The sequence below is a fragment of the Tachypleus tridentatus genome, chromosome 8, assembly GCF_004210375.1.
Source record: "Tachypleus tridentatus isolate NWPU-2018 chromosome 8, ASM421037v1, whole genome shotgun sequence".
Classification (NCBI taxonomy): Eukaryota; Metazoa; Arthropoda; class Merostomata; order Xiphosura; family Limulidae; genus Tachypleus; species Tachypleus tridentatus.
The window spans coordinates 90556908-90584770 of record NC_134832.1 but is presented as its reverse complement, the minus strand read 5'-3'; the positions used below and the strand labels follow the sequence as shown (position 1 = coordinate 90584770).

At 32.6% G+C, this 27863-nt stretch overlaps 2 protein-coding genes across 15 annotated transcripts in view; one reads left to right on the top strand and one right to left on the bottom strand.

Annotated features, from left to right (window-relative positions):
* The window catches only part of LOC143222920 (uncharacterized), a 30347-nt gene extending 17216 nt beyond the window's left edge, over positions 1–13131 (bottom strand). For 2 of the 6 annotated variants that reach the window (XM_076450115.1, XM_076450116.1), the window contains exons 1-2: positions 7861–8111; positions 884–3186 (exon numbers count right to left, since the gene is read on the bottom strand). In XM_076450115.1, the coding sequence (XP_076306230.1) occupies positions 909–3068 (2160 nt within the window). In that variant the 5' untranslated portion in view covers positions 3069–3186; positions 7861–8111 and the 3' untranslated portion in view covers positions 884–908. Of the gene's footprint in view, positions 1–883; positions 3187–7860; positions 8112–13103 lie in introns of those variants that run through there. The other 4 variants (XM_076450110.1, XM_076450113.1, XM_076450112.1 and 1 more) reach the window with 3 other exon arrangements.
* A 3358-nt stretch (positions 13132–16489) lies between these two features.
* LOC143222918 (RNA-binding protein Pasilla-like) overlaps positions 16490–27863 on the top strand; it is a 61046-nt gene continuing 49672 nt past the window's right edge. The window contains exon 1 of one of the 9 annotated variants that reach the window (XM_076450104.1): positions 16490–16623. In XM_076450104.1, coding sequence (XP_076306219.1) covers positions 16497–16623 — 127 coding nt within the window. In that variant the 5' untranslated portion in view covers positions 16490–16496. The other 8 variants (XM_076450102.1, XM_076450108.1, XM_076450101.1 and 5 more) reach the window with 8 other exon arrangements.

Below are 27863 nucleotides of genomic sequence, written 5' to 3'. Positions count from 1 at the left end.
CAGTATGGAAGAGACAGTTTTCAGGATCACAATGAGGTGGAAAAGCAAAAACCAAGACTGATTTGACCAAAGAGGAAAAATGAGATTAACTCAGCAATGGGTATGTGATTTAAGGACAGCACACTGGCAAGTTATCAAAGAGAGGGATAAACACACAAACAGAGAGTAGAACAATCCTGATTCAGAGAGACAAAACTATCAACAGGAACACAGAGTCTGGAACAGTGTAAAGCAGCAGTAAGTCTACAGATTTACAATGCTAAAATCAGGGGTTCGATTCCCCTCAGTGGACACAGCAGATAGCCTGAAGTGGCTTTGCTATGAGAAAACAAACACACATACTGGTGTAAAGAGAAGTGACAAGTGCAATGATAAAAATTTCCAAAGTATGAGCATGCCACAAAAACACCATGGTATGGCTGAACCACTCTAATAGGATTCAATTCTAGCCAGACAGTCAACCCGACACTAAATTTAAAACTACGTCAATAGCACTGACAACTGAATGCTGTTGTCACAAACCTAAAAGAGTAGCTTGAGAACAAGAAAGCAGAGTTCCTGAGCATAAGTACCTTCCTATTAGTTGACAAAAGAAACAATAGTTGAGTAAATGGAATATATCATGTAGTTACATTTCCAACGAACTGTAAACATCTTGAGGACATATCTGTGTTCTCAAGACTTCTCCTCTTCAGCAGACTAAACACATTATTACATGTAAAGGAAGGAATTTTATTTAAAGGTTTGTAGTATGCATTAAAACTTTGACAATGTATTACTATCTATTTTGTGGAGAGGTGAGTAGAATGTTCAAAAATAAAATTTATACAATAACCTACATGTTCATTCACTGACACGATATAATAAATAATTAGAGACTCACCTAAATAATTAGTGTTTATCAGCTTTCAAGACTGAAATTCACTCTCTTCTTTGATAGCTGGCTGTTCTTGAACTTCATTATTAGAGAGCCCTAAGTTATTATCCTCACTCAATATAGATGAAAATAGTCTTTCATCTCTAAAATGACATTCACAAGAACATGTCTTCACTGAATCAAAACTATCAGATGTATTTTCAGTTGTAACAACTTCAATTTCTGTAGCTGATGGTGGACTATGTTTCAAATAACCAAGTATGTAATTGTGATCAAAGCCACACGAAGAGCAATCACACGGAGAAAATATGCTGGTTTTTAATTGCGTATCTTTCTCATATCTTGAGGTCATATAATTTTCAGCTGCATAAAGCTGAATTGAAGAATCATCACACTTGCTTTTTTTTGATTCTGATGATGCACAATCAATGCTTTCAAGATTTTCCACATCAGAAAATGCAGCATCACTGAATTTTCTCTGAATACAATTACCAATTTGAGGCTCAGAAATCATCCAAGCACTCTCAGAAGCTGATGTGTTTTTTTCTGCATCATACAATTCTGGTCTCATAGTCAGTTCACAGTCAGCTTCCTGAGTTCCAAAATTATCATTATACAAATAATTTCGTGTTGAGATATTTTCACCATGACCCTTTAATTTACTATCCTTCTGTAATTTTTTTAGAGTTCTTGGGCTCTGTAGTCCTTTTTCACAAAAATCTACCCAATTTTTATGTGTTGCATTTTTAGTACTTTTCAATTTAAAACTAAATTCTTCACCAGGAAGAGAAAGATGAATTTTTTCAACATGTACATCAGGTGAAGCTGATTGAATAAAGGCTTCTAAAGGAGCAATATTTAATGGGGTTGTACTTCTAGGTCTTTCAACTGGAATGGTGCTTATTTCAAGACGCTGTTTTCTAGTAGGTAACTTAAAGAGTTCACTTTTTACCCGAGAAACAGGAATCTGAAAATCAGATGAAGTTAAATCATCATCATCCAAAGACTCTTGTGTAAGAAGTGTTTCAGCTTCATAATCATCTTCACTCTCTCTTCTTTTTAAATGATGTTTGTTTACATTATCATAGTCTATTTCAGATTCAGAAGAAGCATGGGAGTCAGTAATAAACACATGTTCTAGTTCAGTCAATAAGCCTTTATTTTCTAGTTCTTGTACACTGTTAATTTGTGGTTCAACATTTCTTGGCATAAGAGAATTAACAAACTTATATTCTAAGGCCAGCTCTTTCTCTACATTTTCTATTTTTTCTTTGGATTCAATTTCTTGCTTTTTTAGTTCAGACTCAAAACCATTGCACATATCCATTTCAAATTCATTGAGGTTAATTTTTTTCATTCCAGTTTTGGAGTGTTCAGTGTTTTGGTTTATAAATACAGTTTCTGCAGTGGAAATAACTTCTGGTTCACTTTTTAAATAAACTGCTTTTGGAATAGAAATCAGTGTATCCATGTTTCCTACACACACTACAGGTAATGGTGACTGGGAACGTTTAAAAACTGGAGAAGATTTTTTGCTTTTTGAAGACTTTCTACTTCTAAAACTAAATAATGAAAAAAAACTTCCTTTTTCTTTCCTTTTTGAATTCTTTTCATCTGTAACACTGGAGAATAAACTACAGTGAGCTTTAGGTGAACCCTGAGGTGAATGACTCTGACTTCGGATATGACTTCGAAATACATCAGTCCAAGACGTTTTCCTTTTATAAAACTTTCCTGAATAACCTGAGAGTATTGAATCAGCTGATCCATTTTTCCTTGTGTCTCCTACTTGCTCCAATTTTTTAGCTTTTGGTAATGAGGAAAATGATCCTGTTCTGATACTGCTTGGAGTTTGGCTTTTGGCTTCCTCACAAGGAGTTAATGTATCCTGAGAGTCAACATCACTTTCAAAATGTTTGTCAAGCACAGGGGTAACAAGGTCAGATGAAGAAGAAATGCATGGAAGAGACCTCAAGTCTAATCTGGCTGGAATAGCTTGGCAAACATCTATGTACTCTGTTGACTGAATTAAGTAATCCTCACTGTCGAAGTCAGAATAGTTCTCTTTTCCCTTAGAACTTAAAGGACTTTCAAGTTCATCTGATGCCAAATCTTCTAATGAAGCAAGAGGAGCAAGAGCAGCTTTTAGCTGTTCTAAAGAAAATATTTCCTTCTTTTCTTCTTCAGTCATAGTTTATTTCAAAAACATATTAGATGAACAGTAGAATTTTTTTGGTTTCCATTATTCAAGGAAGCATTTTCTTATAACAACCATTCTCATTGATCATGTTATATAAACACTAAGTAACCTAAAAAAAAAGAAAAATCTATAAAAAACAATTTTCTGTTTTCATTTTCTAATTTATTTACACTTTACCAAGATTTATCATCTTGAGTGTTAAAAACTGGGCAAGAAAATATTTGAAGTTCAATGTAAAATTAAACAAATAACTTACTAAATTTAACCTTTTCTTACACAGAAAACATGTTTCTGATAAATATCTACTGCCTCTCACATAATAGCTTTCTTTGATTTGAGCTGCTCTATATGTACAAATTTTTGTTCACCATTAGCCTTAAGTCACTCACTTAACATCATGTGTTTATAAGTGGTATGGCTGCATTGTAGCATGCAAATGAGTATGAAAAACTCTCCACCACTAGAGAACATCTCACAACAGGTTAGACCAAACACAAAGATGAAGTTAAAGAATGACACTGCTAAATGAGTGAGGGAGGAGTGAGGATGAAAGAGTAGGGAGAGTGACAGAAGTAGATGAAAAAGAGGAAAGGACGGGAGAGGAAGCAATTGAGTAAACTATGACTGAGCCACCCAGTAAGAAGTTATCAGAAAGACTCAACATGGAGTGACCAGAATGGAGGGAAACACAACTGAGAAAGCATGTAAAAAAAACATTGTACCAGTCCTAACAGAATGTGTCCACAGCTAAAATTGAGGGAAGAGAAACAAGGGACAACACAAGGAAATGATGGCACTATAAGTATTGTTGAAAAGAAAAAAAGCATCTGAAGTGTCCACCTTAGTTATCCAAAGACCTTTGGGAAAGACTACCAATGAGTGAGATATTTTCCATAGGAAAGAAGAAAAAAATGAGAGAACAACCGAGATGTAAGATGTAAAACTTGACATCTCTCTACAGATTTTCTGGAAACCATTAAAAGATGGGAATAAAACCTAGAAAATGATGAGAAACCCATTAAATACAGATTGTAGCCACTTAGACTGACACTACCAAGGACCAATTATGAAAAGAAACAAGGTCCCTTGGAGGATATAAAAAAACAAAAGAAATCCCAGTACTCAATAACTGGCCACAGACAGAAAGCAAAAGTCCACAAACCTTGTGAAACAAGCCCAACTAGCCCCAAGCCTGTTGGAAAGTCACAGCCAAAACTGATAGTACTCTAGGCTACAAGTGGTGAATGGAAAGAAAGGAAGAACGAGAATTTGTAACAGAGAAAAGAGAAAACTGGAGAAAGAGAAAGGCAAATGGCAACAGTAAACCAGTGAGGATAAGGCATAACACTGACATGCAGCCCCCAACATATGACACCAGAAATACAAGCTTACCAGTAAAATAATACAGGCAGGGGAAAGGAGCCAGAAAAAGAAAGTGCTGAGGCAGGATCATGACAATATGGGTATGAGGCATAGGTAGGTGGTAGAAACTGGCAAAATCTCTTCTGTCACAAACAAGTAACATAGAAGAGGTATGTCAGAGTCAAATGAAGGTTCCAAACACATGAAAGACTACACTACCTACCGCATAAAAACTGTTACCTCTCACAACAGACAAAGACACAATCTAAACCAATATAGTTGGTAGGCTAGAACAAACAAAATTGTGTTGCAAAACAACATCATTTTAGACATTTCCACTAAATAACACCTAAATCTGGAAAGGTCACAAGCAAAAAAAACAAAAAAAAACTCAATGTTACACACAAGTACCAAATCAGAAAGTGATGACTCTGCTCTACACTACAGAGGAAATCATGTGTGCTAGGGTTGTATACTGCACTCCTACTGGTGGAGAATTACTGCATGCTCATTTCTTGATGACGAGAAACCCATTTAAAATAAAAATGTATCTCAGAATGACTGGTATGAGTATTGACACTTTTATATTTTCAAGACAAAGTTGAATTTTTGGTATGCATTATAAAATCAGCTCATCATAAAGTACTGTGTTTTACGTCTTGTAAAATGCACTTTTTCTTTAAAAAATACCTTGAAAAATCCCCATACGTCTTCCAAGACAAAAATGATGGGTTAAGGCATTAGGTTAGCTTATGGTATACTCAAAATGGCCTCTCATACAGATTGTAATCTCATTACTTACCAATAACAAGTATTTCAGTACTATAAAACATTCAGTTTAACTAATACTGTCAATATACTGTGAAGAATATGATCAATTTAACTGTATTTACTCAGTAGGTTAAAAAAGTTAAGGCTGTATCCAGGTGTTGGTTGCTAAGTAAAAATATCTTTTTCTTAGAATTTTCTTTCCAAAATTATGGTGTGTCTTCTACAATGTAGTGTCTTACAAGGCATAAAATATGGTACACCTCAATAAAATTAGCACTGACTGCAATGTAATTGTATATAGATTATGCCTGGGAGCATGAAATGTATACTGACCTGATTCACACAAATATTATGTAAATGTAAAAACAAATATTAGTAGTATAGAGCATGTTGTAACTAGAATGCTACATGTATGTTCAAACATAAAGAATGTACAGCAGCTTACTTAAAATTTCCAACAGAAACATAAGAAATAATAACAAACACTATATAATTTATGGATATGTTAGAACTAGTGAAATTATCCTTTTATCAGATTAGCATAAAACAACATCACACAATTTCTCTAATTGCATAATAAATAAAAAATATATTTGTAGCAGTTTGAGCTGCTAAAAACATGTACATTATTAGCAATCATTAATTCAGTTGGTAGAGCACTCATATAATGTGCTAGACTCAGGTTTAAATTTGAGAAAACATCAGATATCATGAAAAAATAAATACAGATACCTTCGCTTCCAAAAAAGATTACTGAAAGTGCATCATAAAATGCTTAAAGGTAATTTTGGTTCTCAAGAACCTGATGTGAAAGTAAACTGTTGAAATGAAATTGGCTTAATCAGTAAATTTGAAACAGGTTTCATGAATACAAAAACAGCTTAGTTTCTGCATGACTTTATATACAGCAGTGTTAAAAACAGAATGACTATAACTACAATGTACATTTTCACAATCGATCAGGCCTATTACAATATTCTACAGGCAATTATCACAGTCACACCTAATCATTAGGTTTGAACATTCTGTCCAGTTCTGTTCATCATAACAGCTTTTTTACATACAGTCACTCAACCTATTTGTTACCATGCATATTTGTGCATGTTACTTACTGCAGAATGTAGCTTTACCACTTATTCCTGTGAGCACTGTCACAACTATTTACTGTTTTAGATTCATTAGAAAATATGCTACTGTTTCACACAAACATCAACAATTCACTAAGTTCACATCTCTATGTTCAGTTCCGATTTTTATTGTTATATATCCTCAGATACTCTTAAAGTTTCATGTTTGTCTTCAAATGCAATGGTTTGTATAACTTTAGACCTGTTACTGTACTGATAACAAATTTAGCTGAATACACAAATGTTCATAGTTACAGATCAGCACTGATTCAAACCTGTGTACAGATAGGTCCCTGTTCAAGCAAGTGCAATATGCCTTCCAGACAAAAGCCAGTGTGTTCCATGTGTTGGTTCTGTTCCTGCATATCATAGAATACTATGTGCTCATTAATGGGAATTATCCCACACATTTCAACAGCACACATGCAGTCTTCTGTCCTTGAACACTGAATAGTTTTGTTGCTGAGCTGCAGTTCACCTGTGCCTGTTGCATAAGAAAAACTGGTTGGCAATTTCTGTAGTAGGCACATCCTCAGAATACTTGTGCTCGCATCCTAATTAAAAGCAACTGTCTTCACCTGAATGAGAGTTTGCCAAGACAAAGTCAAAGCTGCAATTCTCCATTCATGACTAGCTTGTTACCATTCACCAAAACAAATGTTTCAAATTGACAAAGTTGTGACCTTCCACAAAGTGCCTTATGTGTAGCAAGATAAATTAAAATTCTGTCCATTCATTAAAAACTCAACCTTACACCCATGTATTTTTTATCAGTACATACTATGTGACACCTAGTCTTTAGTTCTCCAAGCCAACCACTATGATATTAGGTACAAGCTGACTACTGCACACATCCATGTCACGTTCTAGTAATTTAAAACAGTAGATGTCACAGCAGTGATTGCTCAGCATCAGTCTTCCTTCATGTGCTACAGGGTACATGTGTGCTATAATCCTGTCTGGCAAATAGAGCTAAACAATTAATGGTAGCTGCTAACTAATTAATGTACAGCCCAAGTAACTGATTACATCTGAATAATCACTTTATACAAAGCTCTTCAAAACTTGGTACATGCAAGACAAGAAAAAGGCAAAAGCAGATGTTTTTATGCACTGAAAGTTTAACTTTATTTAAACCTCTACTAAATAGGATATGAAAGGCATCATTTAGTTTGGTTATTTTAGAGAGTAGAGGGTTATCCTCAAAGGTCTGTTGTTTTGTTGTTATTATATGCACATATTCTAAGATACATGCGTGCATGTGTTTTAACTCCGATAAAACACACAAAATACAACTCTACTACTCATGATCAGCTTGTGTTTGTTCTCAGAATGAACTTTTCCTATTAGTGTCACAATAAATATACAAAAGTTCATCATCAAATACCACATGAGCCCCAATTTACATGTAAAAATAATCCCCTTTTCTGTAGTTATGTCAGCCTGTAAAATTACTCTGTAAAGAATAATGGTAATCTACTTATTAAATCTTCTTTTTATATATATTATCATAAATTTCTTACCAAAATGTCTCAAAATACCTCATATGGTGATCTTCACTATTATGAAAGCTTATTGGTATGAAAGCAGAAGAACATTAGAGCTGTAACAGATACAAATGTTGCTAGTCAGTTTTATAAAACTGTTGAGTAACAACACAAGCCTAGTCATAAACTTCTTATGATACAATCTTTTGAAAAATGACTTGCACTTATGTCAATACACCTTTACATATGTATGATTAAATTAAAATACAGAAGTACAGAGGAAATATTCAATTTATATTAAAAGCTTCACATCAATAACAAATTGTGTAATTGTACATCAAACTCTTGTAAACCATTTCTAATTTTTGCATAAAATTAAATATTAAATTTCTTCTTAAAAATAAATACTTCCACATGTGAAGTAAGCTGGCATCATAGCTTTTATTAATCATTCAATTTTTTCATTAGCTAACATATTGCACATGTATATTGTTCCATGACAAAACTTGTAAGAGAGCCAACGTGGAATCAATGACGACAAATTTTGATTTACTTACCTGGTAGTTTTTTATTTTTGGCTTTTGATAACATGTCACACACACAAGATTACTTTAGAAAATCAAACTGAGAGGGGTATGGAAATAGACTGAAGAATAGTTAATTGGATTAATATGTGGCTGGATGAGAGAAATGACTTAAAAATGACATCCACTTAAACTAGACCTTTATTACTACAAGTGCATTTCAATGGACTAATAAACCTTTGCTTTTTCTTATTTACATTAATAACACTTATAGAGACAGACATAATTATCAAATTACTAGTTTTCTGATTGCATTAAATTTGGGTATTTTTAACTGTATTCAGACACTACACAATGGCACACATCAATTTATAAGCTGCACAAATTGTGGAAAATTATCATTATGGTGTTTAGAAATGCTTATAATAACAAGAATGAAGAAAAGGGTATTGGTTTAGTGGTAGGTAAATTGCTCAAGTCATCAGAATACTATCTGGTTGCTATTAGGGAAGTTAACAGAATTTCAAATACACCTTTATTAAAATGTGTATTGATATTCATTAAAAGTCAAAAAGACCAATTATTTCCTGAGACAAAACTCTATATGGGCATTACTTGAAGGACTGTGTTCAATCTTAGTCTCCTATATATATAAGGATACCAACTAGCTACAAAGAGTTCAGAAGACACATGAAAAGTAAAGAAAAGGCTTAACTTTTCCTCTTTTGTGTGTGCACAAGCAGCCTTGAATGACCAAACAGCTTCTTACTGTCCACAGTTGATGTTGTCAATTAAAATGTATGTCATTAACCATTCACAAGTGGAAGATATTCTTCAAAAGAAGAATCAATTTACAAAAATAGATTAAGATCTTTCATTTTATTTTCTTTTGAGAAAAGAAGGATAGAAGTGATCTTATTGAAGCTCATAAAATTATCCTTGTGATTGATAAGGCATCGATTTATTTCTGTTAAATTCTAAAGATGTTAAGCCTAGAGGGCATATAAAGTTTGGAAAAGCAAGCTCAGCTATAGTTCAGACAGTTATACTTTTTATCACAGTGATGATGGAATAAGTTGCCATCAGCATTAGTGAAAACTGACAACTTACAAGAGTTTATGAGAGAGAACTGATTTTTTTAGTCACTATCTTTATGAATTCACATGGTAGACTATCAATTTCAGAACACTTCTACTGCTTACCAATTTTAAGAGATAATCAAACCATTTTACAACATTTCAACAAATATATATGTATATATCACAGATAACTTTTTCAATTACACAAGAGGCAAATGGAAGTGCAGAGTTGATTGGTGTGAATACTGAACTTGTTTTAGTTTTGTTTTTCTTAATTTTATTCAAAGATACATGAGGGTTATCTGCGCTAACTATCCCTAATTTAACAGTGTAAAACTAGAGAAAAGGCAGCCAGTCATCACCACTCACCTCAAACTCATGGGATACTCTTTCACTAATGAATAGTGGGATTGTCCATCACATTATAATACCCCACCTAAGCTGCAAGGGCAAGCATGTTTGGTATGATGGGGATTCAAACCCACAACCCTCAGTTTAAGAGTACCCTAACAACCTGGCCATTCTGGGCCTTACTGAAACTTTGTTTGCAGTTATTTCATGGCATAAAATCCAGGAAATTTTATTATTTCATCCTTTTCTGTTTTTAAAATTTTCTGGGGAAGCATGGCTCCAACTTCCCAGTAAGGACACTCTTGCAGCATGTATTGGGGCTTGTTTTTCCTAAAAATTAAAGAAAAGGCTTACCTTTTCTTTTTAGGGGTGGGTGTGCAGAGGCAGCCTTCAATGACCAAATAGTTTCTTACTGTCCACAGTTGATATTGTCAGTTAAAATATATGTCATTAACCAGTCACAAAAACAATATTTGTAAATGTTCATAGTAGTTCCTACTCAAGGAGACATTATCTATTACTGTAGTTAAATATGTTAAATCTGAAAGAATGGTTTCTAAAACCTGCTTTATATATATATATACATGGACTAAATATGTTAAAAGATATGGCAAGCATGTGGTAAGTGAAAGAATGTGGAAGATGTTCCTGTAGTGAAGTCGCAAATGCAAGCAGAGAAGGTGTGAAACTTTCCCATAAAAATATTTTAAAATACAAATAAAATGCTGCATCTTGGTGGCATTTCTTGCAATTCATACTAGTGTAACACTACATAAAACTGCATTCAAATAAACATGACCTTCATATACTTTGAACATGTTTATCAAAATAAATACATTTCATTATACTACTGCAATACCTTATATAAAACTGCATTCAAATAGACACAACCTTCAAATTACTTGAACACATTTATCAAGAAAAATACATTTCATTATATTACTGCAATTTTTCAGTAATATTCACAAGTAAACAAACATAAGGAGTTTATGTCTTGTTGTGTGAGAAAAATCTGAGTATCAGTAGAAGAAAATATTTTAATCTTTAATATGAAATATTTTGCAGCTATGAAGGAACTGAAAGCAAATCAAAAATGTAAGCTAATATTTTCCTACATTAATTATATATTTCCTCCACTCACAGTTACATTTACTCTCAGTTTGATTGCCCTCTAGTGTGTAAATTTTTGCTCACCATTAACCTCAAAAATTCCACCCAATTCTCTTCATGTTTACTTTAAATTCATCTTTGGGGTGAAACAGCATATAGTTTCCAGTGCTGCTGGTATTATTATTGGAGTAGTTCTGGTGCTACTCTCCACCCCATTAACTGAAAAGTGAAGTTTAGATTTTTTTTTGTAGATTCCCTTTCTGATGCAGTATATTGCTTAAGCAACTTTCTAGGTTTTGCTATCTTCAAGTAATAAGCATAGTTGTATGACAATTTCAGATTGTTTGATTCTCTTACAGAAATGCTGTAGCCTTTAATTAAATTATACTTGTTGGTTAAGGGATACAGACAATTTCTCACCTGACAAAGTCTCACCCAAATATATTTTTTGTATAGTCTACCCTTTCCTTTATTTTTTATTACTTGTTTTTTAAAGACATCTTGAAAGTTTGTTTGTTTACAATTTTAGGTTTATTTGTTTCAAAGCAAGTATCTAATTAGGTAGGTAATTTGGTAATTATAGATTATATTTTTTCAAGATCAAAAATCACACACTGTTGCAAAAATTCAGCACTTTGTTGCATAAAATTGGTATCTCATTAGAAAGGAATGGATATATTTCAATAAAACAATTGTCAAACACATTTATCAGTCAAATTCAAGAGACTAAAGATTTTCAAACAATGATTGGAAAATACAAAAGACATGAAAAAACAATTCCTTTGCTTACAGTAACAAGAACTCAATTTTTTACATTAAATGTTATGTAATTTTCAGTTTCTTTAAATTTACACAAGAACTTTTAAAGTTCTAACTTAGCAATTCTCACCTTTCTATGATTTTTGTAAATATTTGACACCTCTCAGTTTCTGCTGATTCTCTTTTTTTAATTTTTAGTGTAAAATAAAACAAAAATTCTTTCACATTTGTCACAGTCACCATAATTGAACACAAACTTTATCATGCATCATCATAAAACCTAGAGGTTTTATTCTTTGTAGAATTTGAGTTTTACAGAGAAACTGGCTTATTAAAATCATAGAATAACTTGGATATTACTTTTTTAGTACACTTTGCTTTAAACTGGTGTTGTTTTAACCCACTGACTGGCTGAGTGGTTGCTCCAAACAAATGCAGAATTTTTACAAACCATATACTATAAATTTCACATTTGCATTCAACTGCTGGAGACAGACCATACCTTATACAGCAAGCCAGCAGACAATGAGTGAACTTTGAGCTATTTTCATCTTATGTTTTTTATCTTGTTTAATTTCCAGACTTTAAAATAGCAACTAATACTATTAGTCCATATTATTATTAGCCTATTATTTTTGAGTAATAGAAGGGTATTTCTAATTTTATTCATTTTTATTGTGGATCAATGGGGCAAGTGTCTGTATGTGCTTCTAACCTTCATCAGTAAACCTGGGGTCCATATGAACCCCAATGATAAATTTTAAAAATATGTTTTCATTGACCAGTTATTTTTATTTTTTAATTGTCACATTATCTTCTTTTGGCACAAAAATAATAAAACCTTCGATGTTTTGTAGTCAAATAGTGCTATGAGAAGCCAGTATGCTAACTTTTCAACATCTAAATCATAGCTTCAACATCATGATCATTAAATATACTTGGGGTCGGTATGGACCCCACGTGTACTGAAAGGTGGATTGTACTGATGAAGGTTAGAAGCACATACAGACACTTGCCACATTGTTCATTGTATTATTATTTTGATATATTATAGTGTTCTACTATTCGTTTTGTGTTGAAAGGACATTATTAAATTATTTATTTGTATATCTATGTCACTTCTCTCACGATCAATTGACCGCATCTTAAAGGAAAATGCATCTTACAGCCTAAGATCCGAGAAATTCTTATCATATCCTATTATTATGATATAAATAATAATATAGTATTATCACGTTAGCTCGAGTAGCCATCACCACAATATATTGTAGGCAGTGAAGCTCAGTCTCACCCTCACTCTATTTTGCAATATTTTTGTCTTAATACTTTCATTAACCTAAATGAAATCACTCATGATTCAATAAGTTCATATACAAATATAATTAATATTAAACTATATATTACATTCATGTTAGCTTTTTAACAATAAATTATAAAGCAAAAAAAAAAAAAATACCGATTGCACGAAAATGTTTTGTTTTCATTAGGCTTACCAGAAATTGAAGAAGACATTTACCCTGCCCTCTGTTGATTATTTGATTTTCCCTTGTAAAATAAATATATGTAATTATAAAATATAGTTCTGAATAAAAATAAATCAATGAATAACCTGTCATAATAAGCATTTTTATGTTTTACATTAAGTACAAAAAATATCATTGTCTTATTCTTCTTTCTTTTTATTTTTGCAGACATCTTTTAAAATAGCTTTCCTGCATTGCACGTGTCCTAAGCAGAAAAGTTAAAAATCTACTTGTTTTATTTATAATAGTAAAACTTTAAACTTCGAAATGTACTTAAATCCTAGCATTCGGATAATATGTGATTTAATACATTGGTTTTATTCTTCTTCTTTAACACATCAGTGGGACATAATTACGTCAAAGTTATCTTAAAAATAACAGCAACAACAACAATGCACGTAAAACCTTTCGGGAATATATACATACGGCGCGTTTCTCTTGGAAAAACAACGTTTTTTTTTTTTTTACATAATTGGTGGCAAGAATTGGGCTTCCAGCTACCAGTTCTTCATTTTTTGGTGTTGTTGTTTTTTGTAAACAATTATTCATGATTCCGCTAAAACAAAATTAAATCATTTGCAAACTCTGGTGAATCTCTAAGTGAATAATAAAATGGAGAAAATCAAAGAATCTCAAAGTTCTTGACTGATTGTAGGTATGCTGAAAATTGCTGCATGTCTGTAATAGACATATCTAATTTTGAAGTGATACATAAGAGGGAAGTCAACTAGTTAACACCACTTACCGCCAACTCGTGTACTATTCTAATTGAATGGTATTTGACCATTACTCTCTTTTATAACGCACCCACGACTTTAAGATAGGAATCACTCTTTCTCTTTGATAAGTTTCGAACCATAGGTTGCAAATCCAAAGTATTACAATACAACCGCTAAGCTATGCTTGGCCTAACTGTGAGTAAGCACAATGAGAAAGAAGTAAGATGATGAAATATTGTGAACGTGAAAAATCAATAGTTTTTGTTGTTTTTTTATTTTGAGAGCAAAAGAGATGTGTGATAGAAGTTTGGTTTGATTATTTGGAATTAAGCACAAAGCTATAAAATGGAATATTTGTGCCCACCACAATTATCGAAACTCGGTTTTTAGCAGTGTGAGTTCGCGGATTTACCGCTGTGCCAGTGGGGGACTGAAGTTTCAGACTCGTCTTTTTTATATTTCATTTATTTTCGAAGTGTAGTGAGAAGTTATTGGTCCAATAAATTCAATGTGTTTAATTAAATACCTCTAGAGACATTAATTAAAATTATGAAATATAATAATACAGAATTTCACATTTATTTCTAAAATGGAAAGTAGAGCTGTTAATTCAAACAAAATCATTTGTTGTTAGAAGTACAGCATAAGTAACATGTACGAGTGTAAGACAGTTTGGGTTATAGTTTTAACAAGTTTTTTTAGTAATTAAATTTTTAAACTCACAGAAGCTTTCATTCTCAGATGCGCATGTTCATTCTATATAGAAATAGTTTAATTTAAACATCAATACTAAAGTATGCACACATTTTAAATTCAAAAGGCTTCACATATTATCGTCAGTTCTTAATCAATTAGTTTCAACAATTCATAGTGATTTTTGTGGAGGTCGCAAAAACAACAACAACAAAAACTTTACCTAGTTATCAAATTTATGATTCGCTTAAATCAAATTGAATTTTATACCATTGCACAAACAACAAGAAGTCATCAGAAAACGCTGTAAACAAAATATTGATAATCCATTGTTGAATGATCAATATAGCATTTGTTGTTGTTTTGTTTAATTTTGAATCTGTACTTTCCAAGTGAAACTGTTATTACTAAACAGATGTTATTATGAAGTAATAATCTTAAACACTTTCCTTTATTCAGAGGCAACACTTCGAACAAATAAATATATGAGCAGATCTTTTGTGTGAGTGTATTAAACAAATAGTCACATATATATTTATTATATTAGCTCAGACTTTATCTCCACGTAAAATAGCAATACGAATCATTATAATTATTATTATTAACGAAGATACATTGAAACATATGAAACAGTAAAATGTTTTTAGTGCATATATTTTCTATCATCTATTATTACATAAAGGTAATTTGTATGAATGGATTTTTAATATGATTTTGCTAGCCTAAACATTTTATAAACTTGAACACTTACACTGCTGGAGTTTATTGTATAATGAACATTATGTTAAGAATATGTGTGGAGTTCTTAAAGTATATTAAATAAAGTTTCAGAGATAACGTAACTCTCTCTCCAAACAGTCAAGGAAAGCAAACAGTTTGTGCTATTAAATACACTCTTTTACAGTAAACTTACTATTTCTAGCCTGAACAACTCCTTATGTAACACATTGGCTAAAAGGTGAAATCATTGATCCGAAGGTTGAGACATATTTCAGAAGCACGACAGCCAGTGATTAGCACTCGCCACTTACGTTGCTAAAATTAATAACATAACACGATTAATTGTCACAAACATAATGCTCTCACAGTTGAAAGTGCGGAGCGTGTTCAATGACATACCACGTTTCGAATCTTGGACATTCAGTACGCAGTCCGACACGTTAACTTTTAAGCAATGCATAACCTCTCCGTAAAGCATTAAGTGATAAACAATCATATTTTATATTACTGATATTCATTTAAAGATGTCTACCTGTTTGTTGTTAAATACAAAACTATACAATGGGTAATCTGTTTACTGCACACCTTGGATATCAAAACCTGACTATTAGCGTGATAAGCCTTCTGGTTTATCTCTCATCCACGGTGATATCTAAATGTAATAGTGTTATACTTCTACCTTTTTGCAATATACTGTAACTCACTTTATTCAAAGAAATTCATGTTATTTTTAGGAGAGAAAACGAAGATGATTAGATTTACGGTTGTATAAACACTTAAACATTTCCATCGTTAATTCATTTGTATAGTTTCTTTTTATGTTAATCAATCAACAGGTGACGCTAGTTATATCTGTAGCATGAAAGGTTCCATAAAGGTTAAATACCTTCATGAGAACACAAACTTAGAATTACACTCGGAGTTTTGAGTTGAATAAAATTAGAAACTTTAAGCTAAAAAAAATGTATATTTTGACATTCGGACCTTCTTAAGTCATACTTTGAACCATTATAAATATCTTTTTTTTATGTAATAAAAACCCGTGTATTATTATGATTTCCTGTTCTTAATGCTATTTAAGATAATATTTCGTATTATAGGAAATTGTGTTATCGTATTTGTAAATAATAAATAAAAAATAAAATAATATAATATAAATATAGATGTACCTTTTTGTTGAATTTAATGTTTCACATGTTTTCATCCAATGTGTTAAAGAACCCACGTGTCGCCGTTCAGCAGGAAATGACTAAACAAGTGAAGGTCCTGACACTATTTGGTCTTCCAATGTTCTGTGGGAGAAGAATCACTTGGCAATCAGGTAAATTACAAGAACCTTGACTCTGAGGGATTAAGCATAGAAATCTTTCATTGAAATCTTACTTCTCTCGGTCATGAAAGTCTTATTAATTCATAATATGTTAATTAAAATTTCATTAAAAGTGATCGCTTATCTTCATGACGTCATATGTGACGTCAAAAGACCTATGTTTTCGAGCAGAAGATGGCGACAAGCGTAGGAGATATAAACGTGATTCGGGAGTCTGAAATAAGTGATACAAGAAAAAGACCATTAGACACTGAATTAGATACCGGCGATACAAAGAGATCCCACCAATCCGGAGGTATTAAATTGATGAATTAGTTTATTAAAACGTATAATGTAAATTTAAAATGTGTGTAATGTAGGGATAACGCACAAAAAACAGAAATGCTCCACACGTTCTTTCATGACCGTACGGTAGCGCCGTCTTTGAGGGCATGAACCGGTCGTACGTGTTTGTTTCGGGGCGACCGTATGAGTCTTACCGGACGAATACTCGCAGGCCACGTCGGAACGGTGAAGCATAGCTTTTTGATATGCAGTAATAATGAGTCGTTGTTTTGGAGAACGTTATGACTTTTCTGGTATGATGATTATAGATTGATGAATTTTATTTATTTTTTTTTAAGTACAAGGTTTGTTTGTTTTACTAAAATTAAAATTTCGTCGAAGTATCCTTATTTGTAAGTTGTAGGTGTGTTTAATTTCCATGATGGAGTACCATTTAGTGGCAATGTCACTGGCACCCAAAAAGTAGTTTAGGACTCTTATGTTGTATTGCTTTTACCGATTATTTGCACTGATCCTTATATTGCTGCTAAAGAAAGTGATAAAAGAATATTGGTTTTAGTGAAATGAGAAAGTACCAGTTGAAAATTATGACTTTTCAAAATTTTGAAATTCAGGATTTTTAAAAAATATATATGTATATACCATTTTCTTTATTTAAAAATTAAAATTACAAAAAGTATCATACATGAGATACCTGTTATCTATAAAATACTTGATTAGAATCAAGAAAATCTGATCACTTGGGGTGGTTTCTGTTTAACAAATCTGAATAATAGAAACAACTAAGCTTAATGATGGAAAAAGAAGATATCCATTTAAAACTGATGATATGAACCTGTTTCAAAGCTATCAATATTTGGAAAATGTTTAGAAGAAAGTCATCTTAACTGTTTATAATTAAAATATGACTGATGCTTCAATAAGGCATAGTAGACATGAACAAATGTACATACAAATACAGAAGATCCACACTAGAGTGGAATGAATTTTTCACATAAGGTTTTTTATGAATCTTGATTTCTTATAGTGTGGAAAAGTTTGGAGGTAGGACACACAGACATTAGGAATTATCTTGTGGTGCTTCAAGAAACTTGAAGTATGTGATAAACATGATTTACATCTTATGGCATCTTTTGTTTAATTTTTCTCTTGTTTCAATAATTTTCTATTGAAACAACCCAGAACTTACCACAAGGACCCATCCACCCAACCTTGTGAGCACTTAAGGTCTTGTTTACTGTGTGTATGATATTTATTTTTATATTCAAATGAGGACATCAGTTGTTGAGATTGCAGCCTTGTATGTGTGTATCCATCACTCGAGTCTTGTCCACAAACAGTGATTGATGCTTCAGTTGCAAGTTTAATGCATCTTTCAATAGCTTGAACATTACTCTGGAAACTGAAATTTTAAGCATTAGCATATGTTTTTTTATTTCAGCATAATTTACAGTTCATTAATTGAAAGTTTCTTTGTTAAAAGTGGCTCTGTTAAAGTGCATTGTTGTCAATCAATTAATCCTACATAATGATATACATCAAACCTGAATGGCAGAATTTTAAATTGTAGTTTTTTTTATCACTTTTGTTTTATTGATATTATGATTCTTTTTAGTCCTAACTCCATTGTATGTTGTTGATCATCTGTAATTGTGGCTGAAAAAATGTTTTCTAAATGACCAAAAATGGCGTTACACTTTATAACTGGATCCACTATTCTGTGTTTGAGTTCTTCACTGAGATAGCAAGAAAAGGACACTAGTTTCCACAGACGTTTAGTACCACCTGTACATGCTGGATTGGTTTTCATTACAAACCATGTTGGAGCATACACTTTTGTTAAATAACAAACAACAATGTGTTGGTTGATTGATGGTTCTTCACTTGTTACATGTAGACAAAGAAGTCCATTTAAAGTTATTATCCATTGTGCATAAGATAGTTTTAACAAATCCACTGAGTATTGACCACTTGAAATAGCTTGGATTATTTCCAGCAGGTAGATCTGACACGTAAATCTGTGGTATCAACTGATGGTAGCTGAACTTTGAATTTTTGGAACACAGATGCAGGAAGACTCTCACAACCTTCCAAACTTTTGCCAGTAGGACTTGAATAATTGTAAGGTACTTTAGTTCATCAGTATGTGGCACAAGATGTTATAGTACTAGTTCAGTAGCGAGGAATTAACATACTAACCGTTGCAGTGGTTTCCTAAAATGTTCTTCTAGTAGTCTGATGATTCCACCCCTTGGCCCAATATTAACTGGCATCCAGTCACATCCAGTAGTTGCTAATTCTTCAGTATTTGTTGTTTTTCACTAAATATTTTATGGTACTGGTTTTGGTACCTTCAGGAGTGCTAGAAACAGGTGGTGCATGTCCTAAATATCATGATTCAGGTTTCTCAGGTAGTGCCAAATGCTGCTCCGTAACTGTTGTTTGGTAATGTTTGTCAACTTTTTTTTTTGACAGTTGAAAAATAAGCCTTGAGAACATACTTCATCTAAATATTTCCTTTGTAATTTAGCTCTGTTATGTAATTAGTCCTACATCATCCATAATTGCACTAGTGACTGTAGAAGTTGCTCTGTCAGACACTCTTGCTTGTTGCAATCTTCTGCAGATGCTATTCATGGTAACATCATTTGAGATGTTTTTTTTTGCTTTTGATGATGATAATCCTTGTTTATGACCAGTTTTAACAGCTCTCTGCAAATAGCACTTTGGGTAAAACTTAGTCATTTTTGGTATCAGATTCAGGTAAAATATTATAGAATATTAGTGGTCAAGAGACTTTTGAAGTGTCTAGAAGCAAGATTACAATGTGAGAATCAATGAAGCAGTGAGTCAGTTTTCAGTTGGTAGAGCATCAGTCATTCAGTAAACTGTTTTGATCAGTGTTAATTATCACATACATTAATTTACTCAATTGAGTAGCAGTGGAATTAAACAAGCAAGTTTATTTATACATTTGTTGCAGTGACATTAAAGAGTAAATTTGTTGAAATTTAAAACATTTGTGAATTAAGACCTACAACCATAATAGTAATCTGTAGTCATACTAATGAAGAAATAATTTTTTTTGTCATTAATTGAACTGTTGTTGGCCTTATTTTCATAAAATAATTTAAAAGAACCCATACAAGGAAAGAAAAAATGTTTTAACAGTGCATTAGAATGAGGGTCAAATTTTTGAAAAATTAGGGTTTGAGAGTTTTGATTGACTGTTAATTGATGGCTGATCATCTGAATTCTTTTGCTCATTAGTTTTTACTGGTGAAGATTGTAAGATAAATTTCAGAAGGACAAGAATAAATAGGGTGTAAGGGTTAATTCAGCATTAAGGAGACTAAAAATGAACCTTGAACCCAATGGAAAAATATGATAAATTTATTATTATAGTCAAGTTTATCAAAATTAAAAAGTTAGAGAACTTTAGGTACCTGGGCCAGGTAATATTTATTCTAGAATAACAAAAAATAAAGCAGATTTATGGGATGGTATCATTAATTTTATATTAAACCATTAAAAGTGAAGTTCTTGCAGAGTGGTTTTAAGATGAGGGAGATGGACTTCATAATTACTAGTTACTCATTGATTGGAAAATTACTATGTTATTAACCATTAATGAAAAATTCTATGAAAGCATTTAACATAATATAAAATTTAAGAGCAACAAGGGACCTGTTGACCCATCTAAGCAATTCCATTCACAAAACTAAAAGCACTCAAAGCCAATTGTTATCTTTCAGATATTTATCAAGTTTTCCATTAAACTTCCATAAGTTAGCTACATCCACCACATCTGAAGGCATTTTATTCCAAAGGCCAGTTTACCTGTTTGAAAAGTAAGATTGTTTTGGCTTAAAATGACTCCTACTTGTCAACATTTACATTTATATTCCCATGTTCAACAACTCTTACCATTAAGTATGAAAAGAGATGATTAATCAGCAATAACAATTCTCTCAAACACTTCAGTTGGTTCCTTTCTAACTTTTTTCTAGAGGAAACAATATCAGAGAGAATAATTTATAATTATATTGCAACCCTTCTATACCAGTTGTCATCCTATTACCATTCCACTGAACCCTTCCTAATGATTCAGTTTAATTCCTAAAGTAATAAATCCAAGACTAAACACAGCACTCCAAATATAGCCTAACTATTGGTCTATATAATGGAATTGCAACCTCTTTAAACTTGTATTCACTATTTCTGTAGATACAATCTAAAATCCTATTTTCCCAGCCTTTAACAAGGATTTTAATTTAACAATCTATTTGGATTGTTTAGAAGACTGATCAATCATTACATCGAGTTCCATTTTGTCATAATAACTTTTGTTATTTTTGTCCAAATTATGCTTATAATTCAAATTATAAAATGCCACACTTATTACCTTCATTTATTATCATTAAGAGCAATTTGCTGTTTATTTACTCAAATGGTCAAATAATTGAGGTGCACCCCAGGTTTGTGGTCCCTCTTTGTAGTGTTTGCTTGATATCAGTTCCCAGTGGATCTTTTGTTGGTTGTAGCTGAATGCAGCACATACATTCCCACTTGTGTATTGCCACATATCTTCCTAATGCTGTAGCCTGGTAAAACCATACCCAATGCTGCCAGGAGCAGTAGGGCTTTCCTCCTTCCTAATATATGCTGGATATTGGTTTGTGATGGATAAGGTATTGTTTGGATTGGAAATATACAAATGTGGAGATAGTTTGTGGTATGGAAGCTTGTCTTTCCTACCAGTTTTTGCTTCAAGGAGAAAAAGTAGGTGATTCTCTGCAAACTGCAGAACTGTTGTACAATTCCAGACTCCACCATATGTTGGAAGAAGTCAAACTACCACTATGTTCTGTGGTGCCTCAGCCACTAGAAAACCAAAAGGTTCTATTAATTGGTAATACATACTATGCAATTCCTTCAAGTTTTTCTTCCTTTTATATTCACAACACAATTATATAAAGGTAAAAAATACACCTGATTTATATGTAATGTAATCTTCCATTAAGATATTTTGTTTTTCTGGCTCCATACCTCATGGTCTGTCTTTGAGTACTTCCTAAAGGAGAATCATTTTTCACTGGACCTCCACCAATTCAACATTGGATTCTAGCTATTTTGTGAGAAGAGATAAGATATTGTATCAGAAGTTAATGTTTTCCTGAACTGGAAATGTACTTCCAGTAGATATAATGAACTCCTTTCATACTTCCTACCCAGCCTCTCCACTTTCAGTGATATGTGGTAAAGGTGTGCTGACCAATCTCAGTGATTAACAAATGTGAATGTGGGAAGGGTTCTGGTTATGATAGGGGTTGTGTTGCACTCCTGTTGATGGAGAACTGCTACATAATCATTTACCTGTGGATATGCGGAAGTGAAAGGTAGAAGGCTATTTGCAAGCATAGAATATTTGCACCAGTAGAGGACAGTACTAACAGAGAAAATTATTTTAGGAAAGGAGGTATTTTTTACTACGTTATTTGCTCCTTTTTTTTAACAACATTTATAATGGAATAATCATTAAATTGGTTAACTTTGCAGGTGATTATTAAACTAATGTGTAATTCAGATTGTATTGAAGATGATGAATTATTTTAGAAAGATTTGTTACACTAATGAGAAAAAACTAAGTGAAATTATTTGTGAAAAGTCTTAATGAGGCAAACAATATTCTAGGTTGTATGCATAGAAGTATTGAGTGGAAGTCAAAAAGAGTTGTTGGAAATGGTTCAGAGAAGGGTTACAAAAGTAATTCTAGTTGTGGAGGAGATATTATACAGGAACAGTTTGAAATCTGGTGATGTTTTTGCTAGAGAGCAGAAGGCCTCAGAAATCTTGATTGTGGTTCTTGAGATTGTTGGAAATTTAGAATTCTTAAAACCAGATGACATTTTCATAAAAAGCTTCTTCCATAGTATGACTCCAAAATTTAACATGTTAACTGCTGCAGTGTTTGACATCATCTGCAGTAAATGCTGATAAGAGTTTTAGTGCAATATCCTTATGTTTTCAGTTTTAAAATAGAGATAATGACACATCTAAAACATAATCTATACATTTTTGTATTTACAACATGAGTGTCCTTGGCAATGAATATGTTAAGGAATAGGAAACTGACATCAGTTAAGAAAATGGTATGTTTCTAATAGGATGATTGGCTTGAAGAATATTTTGTTCTTAGATGTGATAAATGCTAGAATACTGAAGGGGTTTTAAGAGAATATTGGGTAAGTATTTGAAAAGACCAGAGTTGGAAAAATAAATTGGGTGTCTGTAAGTACGTAGTTTGAAGTTGGATGGTCATGGAAAATGTTAATCTTGCTGGTATAAAAGGCTCATTTGCTATTACTTGGAAATGAAATGATTTTCTCTGGTGTTATCTTCTTGACTGGATATTTTTCCTGAGAATTCTAATTTCCTAGTCTTGACAAGTTGCTGTTCAAATACACCTCAAACTTTTAAAAAACTGACCTCTTAGTTTATTGACATGGAAAATGGAGATGATTTTTATAAGTACAATATTTAATATATCTTGTTGATATATTTAATTTTTTAAGGATTTTTTAAAACATTTTATGTGACAGCACACACACACACACACACACACACACACCATTTCCAGAGATGCCAACCATTACGATTTTGGTGTATACATTACGACTGTACGCTCATACAGACAAATATTAAGACTTGTTGCAACTCCCAAATTATTATATATTATATAGGCCCATACAATAAAGAGATAAATTGTTCCCCCAGGGCTTGAAAGGGGTGAAAAGAAAATTTCTAGTGAGATACAAATAAATTTTGATAATAAATAAAAGACATAGTCCAAATGGCTACTTGCAATAATCATGTTTGTGCTTGAAATAATAAAAAATATTTTTATCTCCGACGTCTACCAATAGTTTGGGTGCGGTGCTTCTCCATACTGGGTACGTGGGGGAATCCATAGTTATGTCATCAGCGTTCGCATAGATGGGTATTTCTTGTTTTCTAAGCGGCATAGAAACACCAATGCAATCATTCAAAAGATGGGAAAAAAAGAAACCTCATTCACCAGATTGTCTTGTTTCTGGAAAATCTAAAAGGACTAAAACTGTGAATCAAAAATTTAGGAAAGAGTATAGTGCAAAATATCTGGTCATTGCATCAAAAGTCAGTGACAGTCATGCATTTTATACAGTTTGTTACATCGATTTTTCTATGGTGCATGGCAGGATAAACGATTGTTCCAGACATACGAAATCGGCATCTCGCCAACAAAAGGCTGAGGCGAAGACAAAAACGATGCAGATAACAACATTTATGAGTAAGAATTCAGAATATGAAAAAGAATTTCAAAAGAATTTTTTAAATTTATTTATTAAATACACAAAACACAGTCATAAATGAGCAATCTATGCCAGTAATAAATAATAGTAGTTATAATGATAATAAACAGCTTAGAGACATTGGTCAGGCATAATAGCTGCAAATGATAAAGGGCTCTGTCTAAAATCATTATGCTCAGTCATTTGAAATAGTTGGCATCTCTGCACTTCTCAAACTTGTCTCCAAGTTTATAATTAATTGTTTTATATGTAAATCTCTTAACCTTTTCAGCACTGAATAACAACTTTTAATGTTTGGCATGATGCTGAATATGTGTTTTATACTTCAACTAATTACGGTATCAGTACTAAAAGCATGATATCTCGGCAGTAACTCAACAAAAAGTCCCTGAAATATTCAGTGATTGTACCCAATACTATATATGTTAAATTTAATAAATAAGAATAACAGGAATAAAGGAAGGTTACCTGTCGCGCTGAGCCTTCAAGTCGACTGCAGTCGCCAACCTCGCCAAACGGGTTAAAAAGAAAACACAACTTCATTATGAACTTTCAATCCTCATGCTTTTTGTACTGGTTATTGAATTTACCTTTTTCAACCATAATCAATAATTGCACATCAATCTTTTCCTGAATTTCCATACCACAAATGAATCACTTTATATGTATCAATATTGAATGTATCTTTTTTGAGATTTTCTTACTCTCTGAAACTAATCTTTTAGTTTATTATGTTTGGTAGAATGATTCCTTTCCTTGGTATCATCAGCAAACTTGAAACTATAACTGTTTTAACTATCAAACTATTGTTTTTATAAATATTGAACAGCATAAGTTTCAAAACAGGATTAAAAATGGAGCACTTTTATCCCATTCTCCCAGAATACATTTAATTAAATTCATCAGTGTTCTGTCAATAAGCCAGTTTCTAGTTCCCTGTTTAATGGTTTACCAGTTCCTTAAGAGTCTAACTTATTAATTAATCTTCCTGCTATAAATGGCTTCTCATTGTTGATTCTTATGTATTACATCTATGTATATATAATGGTCAGTTCAGAGCATTGAGGAGACTTAGTTTATTCTTCTGATGTTAATACCTCTCTTTAGGGTTGAGAGCTTCTGTAATATATATAGTCATGTCAGTTTAGCATCTCATTCCTGTACTGCAGTCATAGCTTATGATCTTGGTATCCTGATATTCCACAAGCCTTCAAGTCATATGTCATGGTTGGTATATTCTAATTTCCAAATAATAATGACCAAATATTATTAGTGTGCAGGAAAAGTCTAGTCTGTATTTTCTGTTTTGTTGTTTTTACATCCAGTAACTGTTGTAGTTAATTAGAAATAACATGTCATCAGCAAACCACTGGTTATTCAATTTGCTGCTTCTCAAGTCATTGACACTCCTAGATACAAACTAGGCTCCAGTTGCGATATTTGTGCTTCATAAACATTACTTACCTCTCTGCACCTCCAAGATCTCATACTTCATGCAATTGGCATGAAATTTCCTTTCGATATTCCCACCCTATAATGTGTAATGTGACAAATTATCACATAATCAACATATTGCTGTAGCCCTCCACCAGTGGGAAGGTAACATAACCTCTGTGCCTAGTAATTGTCACATACACTAACACATTACTGTACCATTCTTTTCTCAGCACAGTTAGTGTTCAAATGAATTTTTTTTTCCTGTGCATTTCAGTTTCAAGTCACTTTATTTGACTGCCCTTCTTTCTTCAGTGCCACATTATTTTTGTCCTTACTGCAGTTTTGTTCCATCTCTCTAATTGAAACTTTGTTCTTTCTAACCACATTTTTTTTCTCTTATATAAAACAAAAAAATCATGTTGCTATTTCATCCCAAGACCCAAACAATTCTCTCCAGAAATTTTCTCAGAGTCAGTGGCAAAGTGTCATTGAAAGGAGCTGGCCTTCAGTATTTATTCATTTAGCTCAGTTAGTTGAGCATACATCTGCCATGAACCAGTCTCGGATTTCTATCCATAGCAAGGAACCATAAATATCAAAGATCATTTAAATTATCAATATTATGGAGCTGTAGTACTTGAAGTTTTGTCTAAGCATTTGAATAATATTGTTTCTAGTACTTAATTTCACCCTTGGTGAATGGCAAATTTTCTTTGCACTAATCTAAAAAAAAATAAAAGGGCAAAACACATTATAAAGGAAGAAAGAACAAGTAACAAATGCCCACATGAGATATGTAACTAAATGTTACATTCATTATGTTTGGTTTACCTCCATTGTACATTAGATGGTTGATTTCATTTGAATTTCAGATCCATCCCAGCCTGTTGCTTCAACAGAGCCTGCCTCATCTTTTGATGAATTTGTCTAACTGTTCTTTTATCCTGTACTTTGTAACTTTGGTTTCACAGTTCTGTGACATTTTTTCTTTAGTAGTTTTGCAAAACCTTAGACTATTTTGCTGCAAAATTCTCTTTCCTTTCCATGCTATTCATACTCATTCCAACATCATTTTTTCTCAACTACATACTAAACCCGTTTTCCTTATCTTACTAGAGCCAGCAATTTCATTTTGTGAAATACAAACATGGTTCTTCTTCTGTCCTTGAGAAGTAGTTTCTTGAATCTCTTCTTTCACATTAAAGATATACTATTTCCTTCTTTCCATCAACCTGCTTAACTTTCTTTTCTTTCAGAGGCTCTTCATTATGGCCCCAACAGCTTCTTTGAGGATAGTTGCATTTATGTGTTCTCTACCTTGGCCTTTTTTTTTTCACAGTATTTTAGTTTTCTTTTTTCCTTGGATTTGCTTGATTACAATGCTTCCATTGATCTTATTTAATGGATCTTCATGTTGCATCTTTCCTTTATAATGAAGCTTTGTGGAAATTCCTATACATTGGAACCTAATGCTGATGAAGGATCCCGATAGGTTTCTCATTCCTGTGAGCTTCGTATGATTGTCCATTCTCCTAATCCTTGCCCTTTCACTGTTGACATTTCCCATCTTAAAGAGAACTTGAATTTCCCAATTTGTGCATCTGTGGGCTTTCTTTTCAGGAGGCATTTGGATTATGCAGGTACTATCTCATGGGCTTTCCCTCTTTCTGACCCCTTAAAAGCCCTTGCATCTTCAGTGCCCAGAGAAGGCCTTATCTTTTTTGGCCTATGAATGCTGTGGAAAAAGGCTTTGATTCTACTTTTGAGTTTTACTTCTATCTTTTGGTGGTGTCTAAGAAGATAAGAGATTAGTGATCTGTAATCCCTAAATCAATTTTGTCATTTCTTTGCTCCGAATAATTGTTTTCTCTCAGGACGTAAATGACCAAGGTTGATATTTTTTTGTTTCTTCAAATTATGGTTTGTATAACCTTATTTGTTTCTTTTGGTTCATTGATAACAATAAAAAACTCAGTACAGGGCTCTTCAATTTAGGTTGTCTATGGTTCCCTACATTTTTAGTTGTGTTCTGAGACATTCACATAAAGATCTATCCATTGAGCCTCCATTTCTTCTACTATATGAATGTCTAACTCCTCCTCACTTCTTCAAGCAAGTATTCTTGGCTGTTATCTCCTTTCTCCTTTTGGAGTTGTT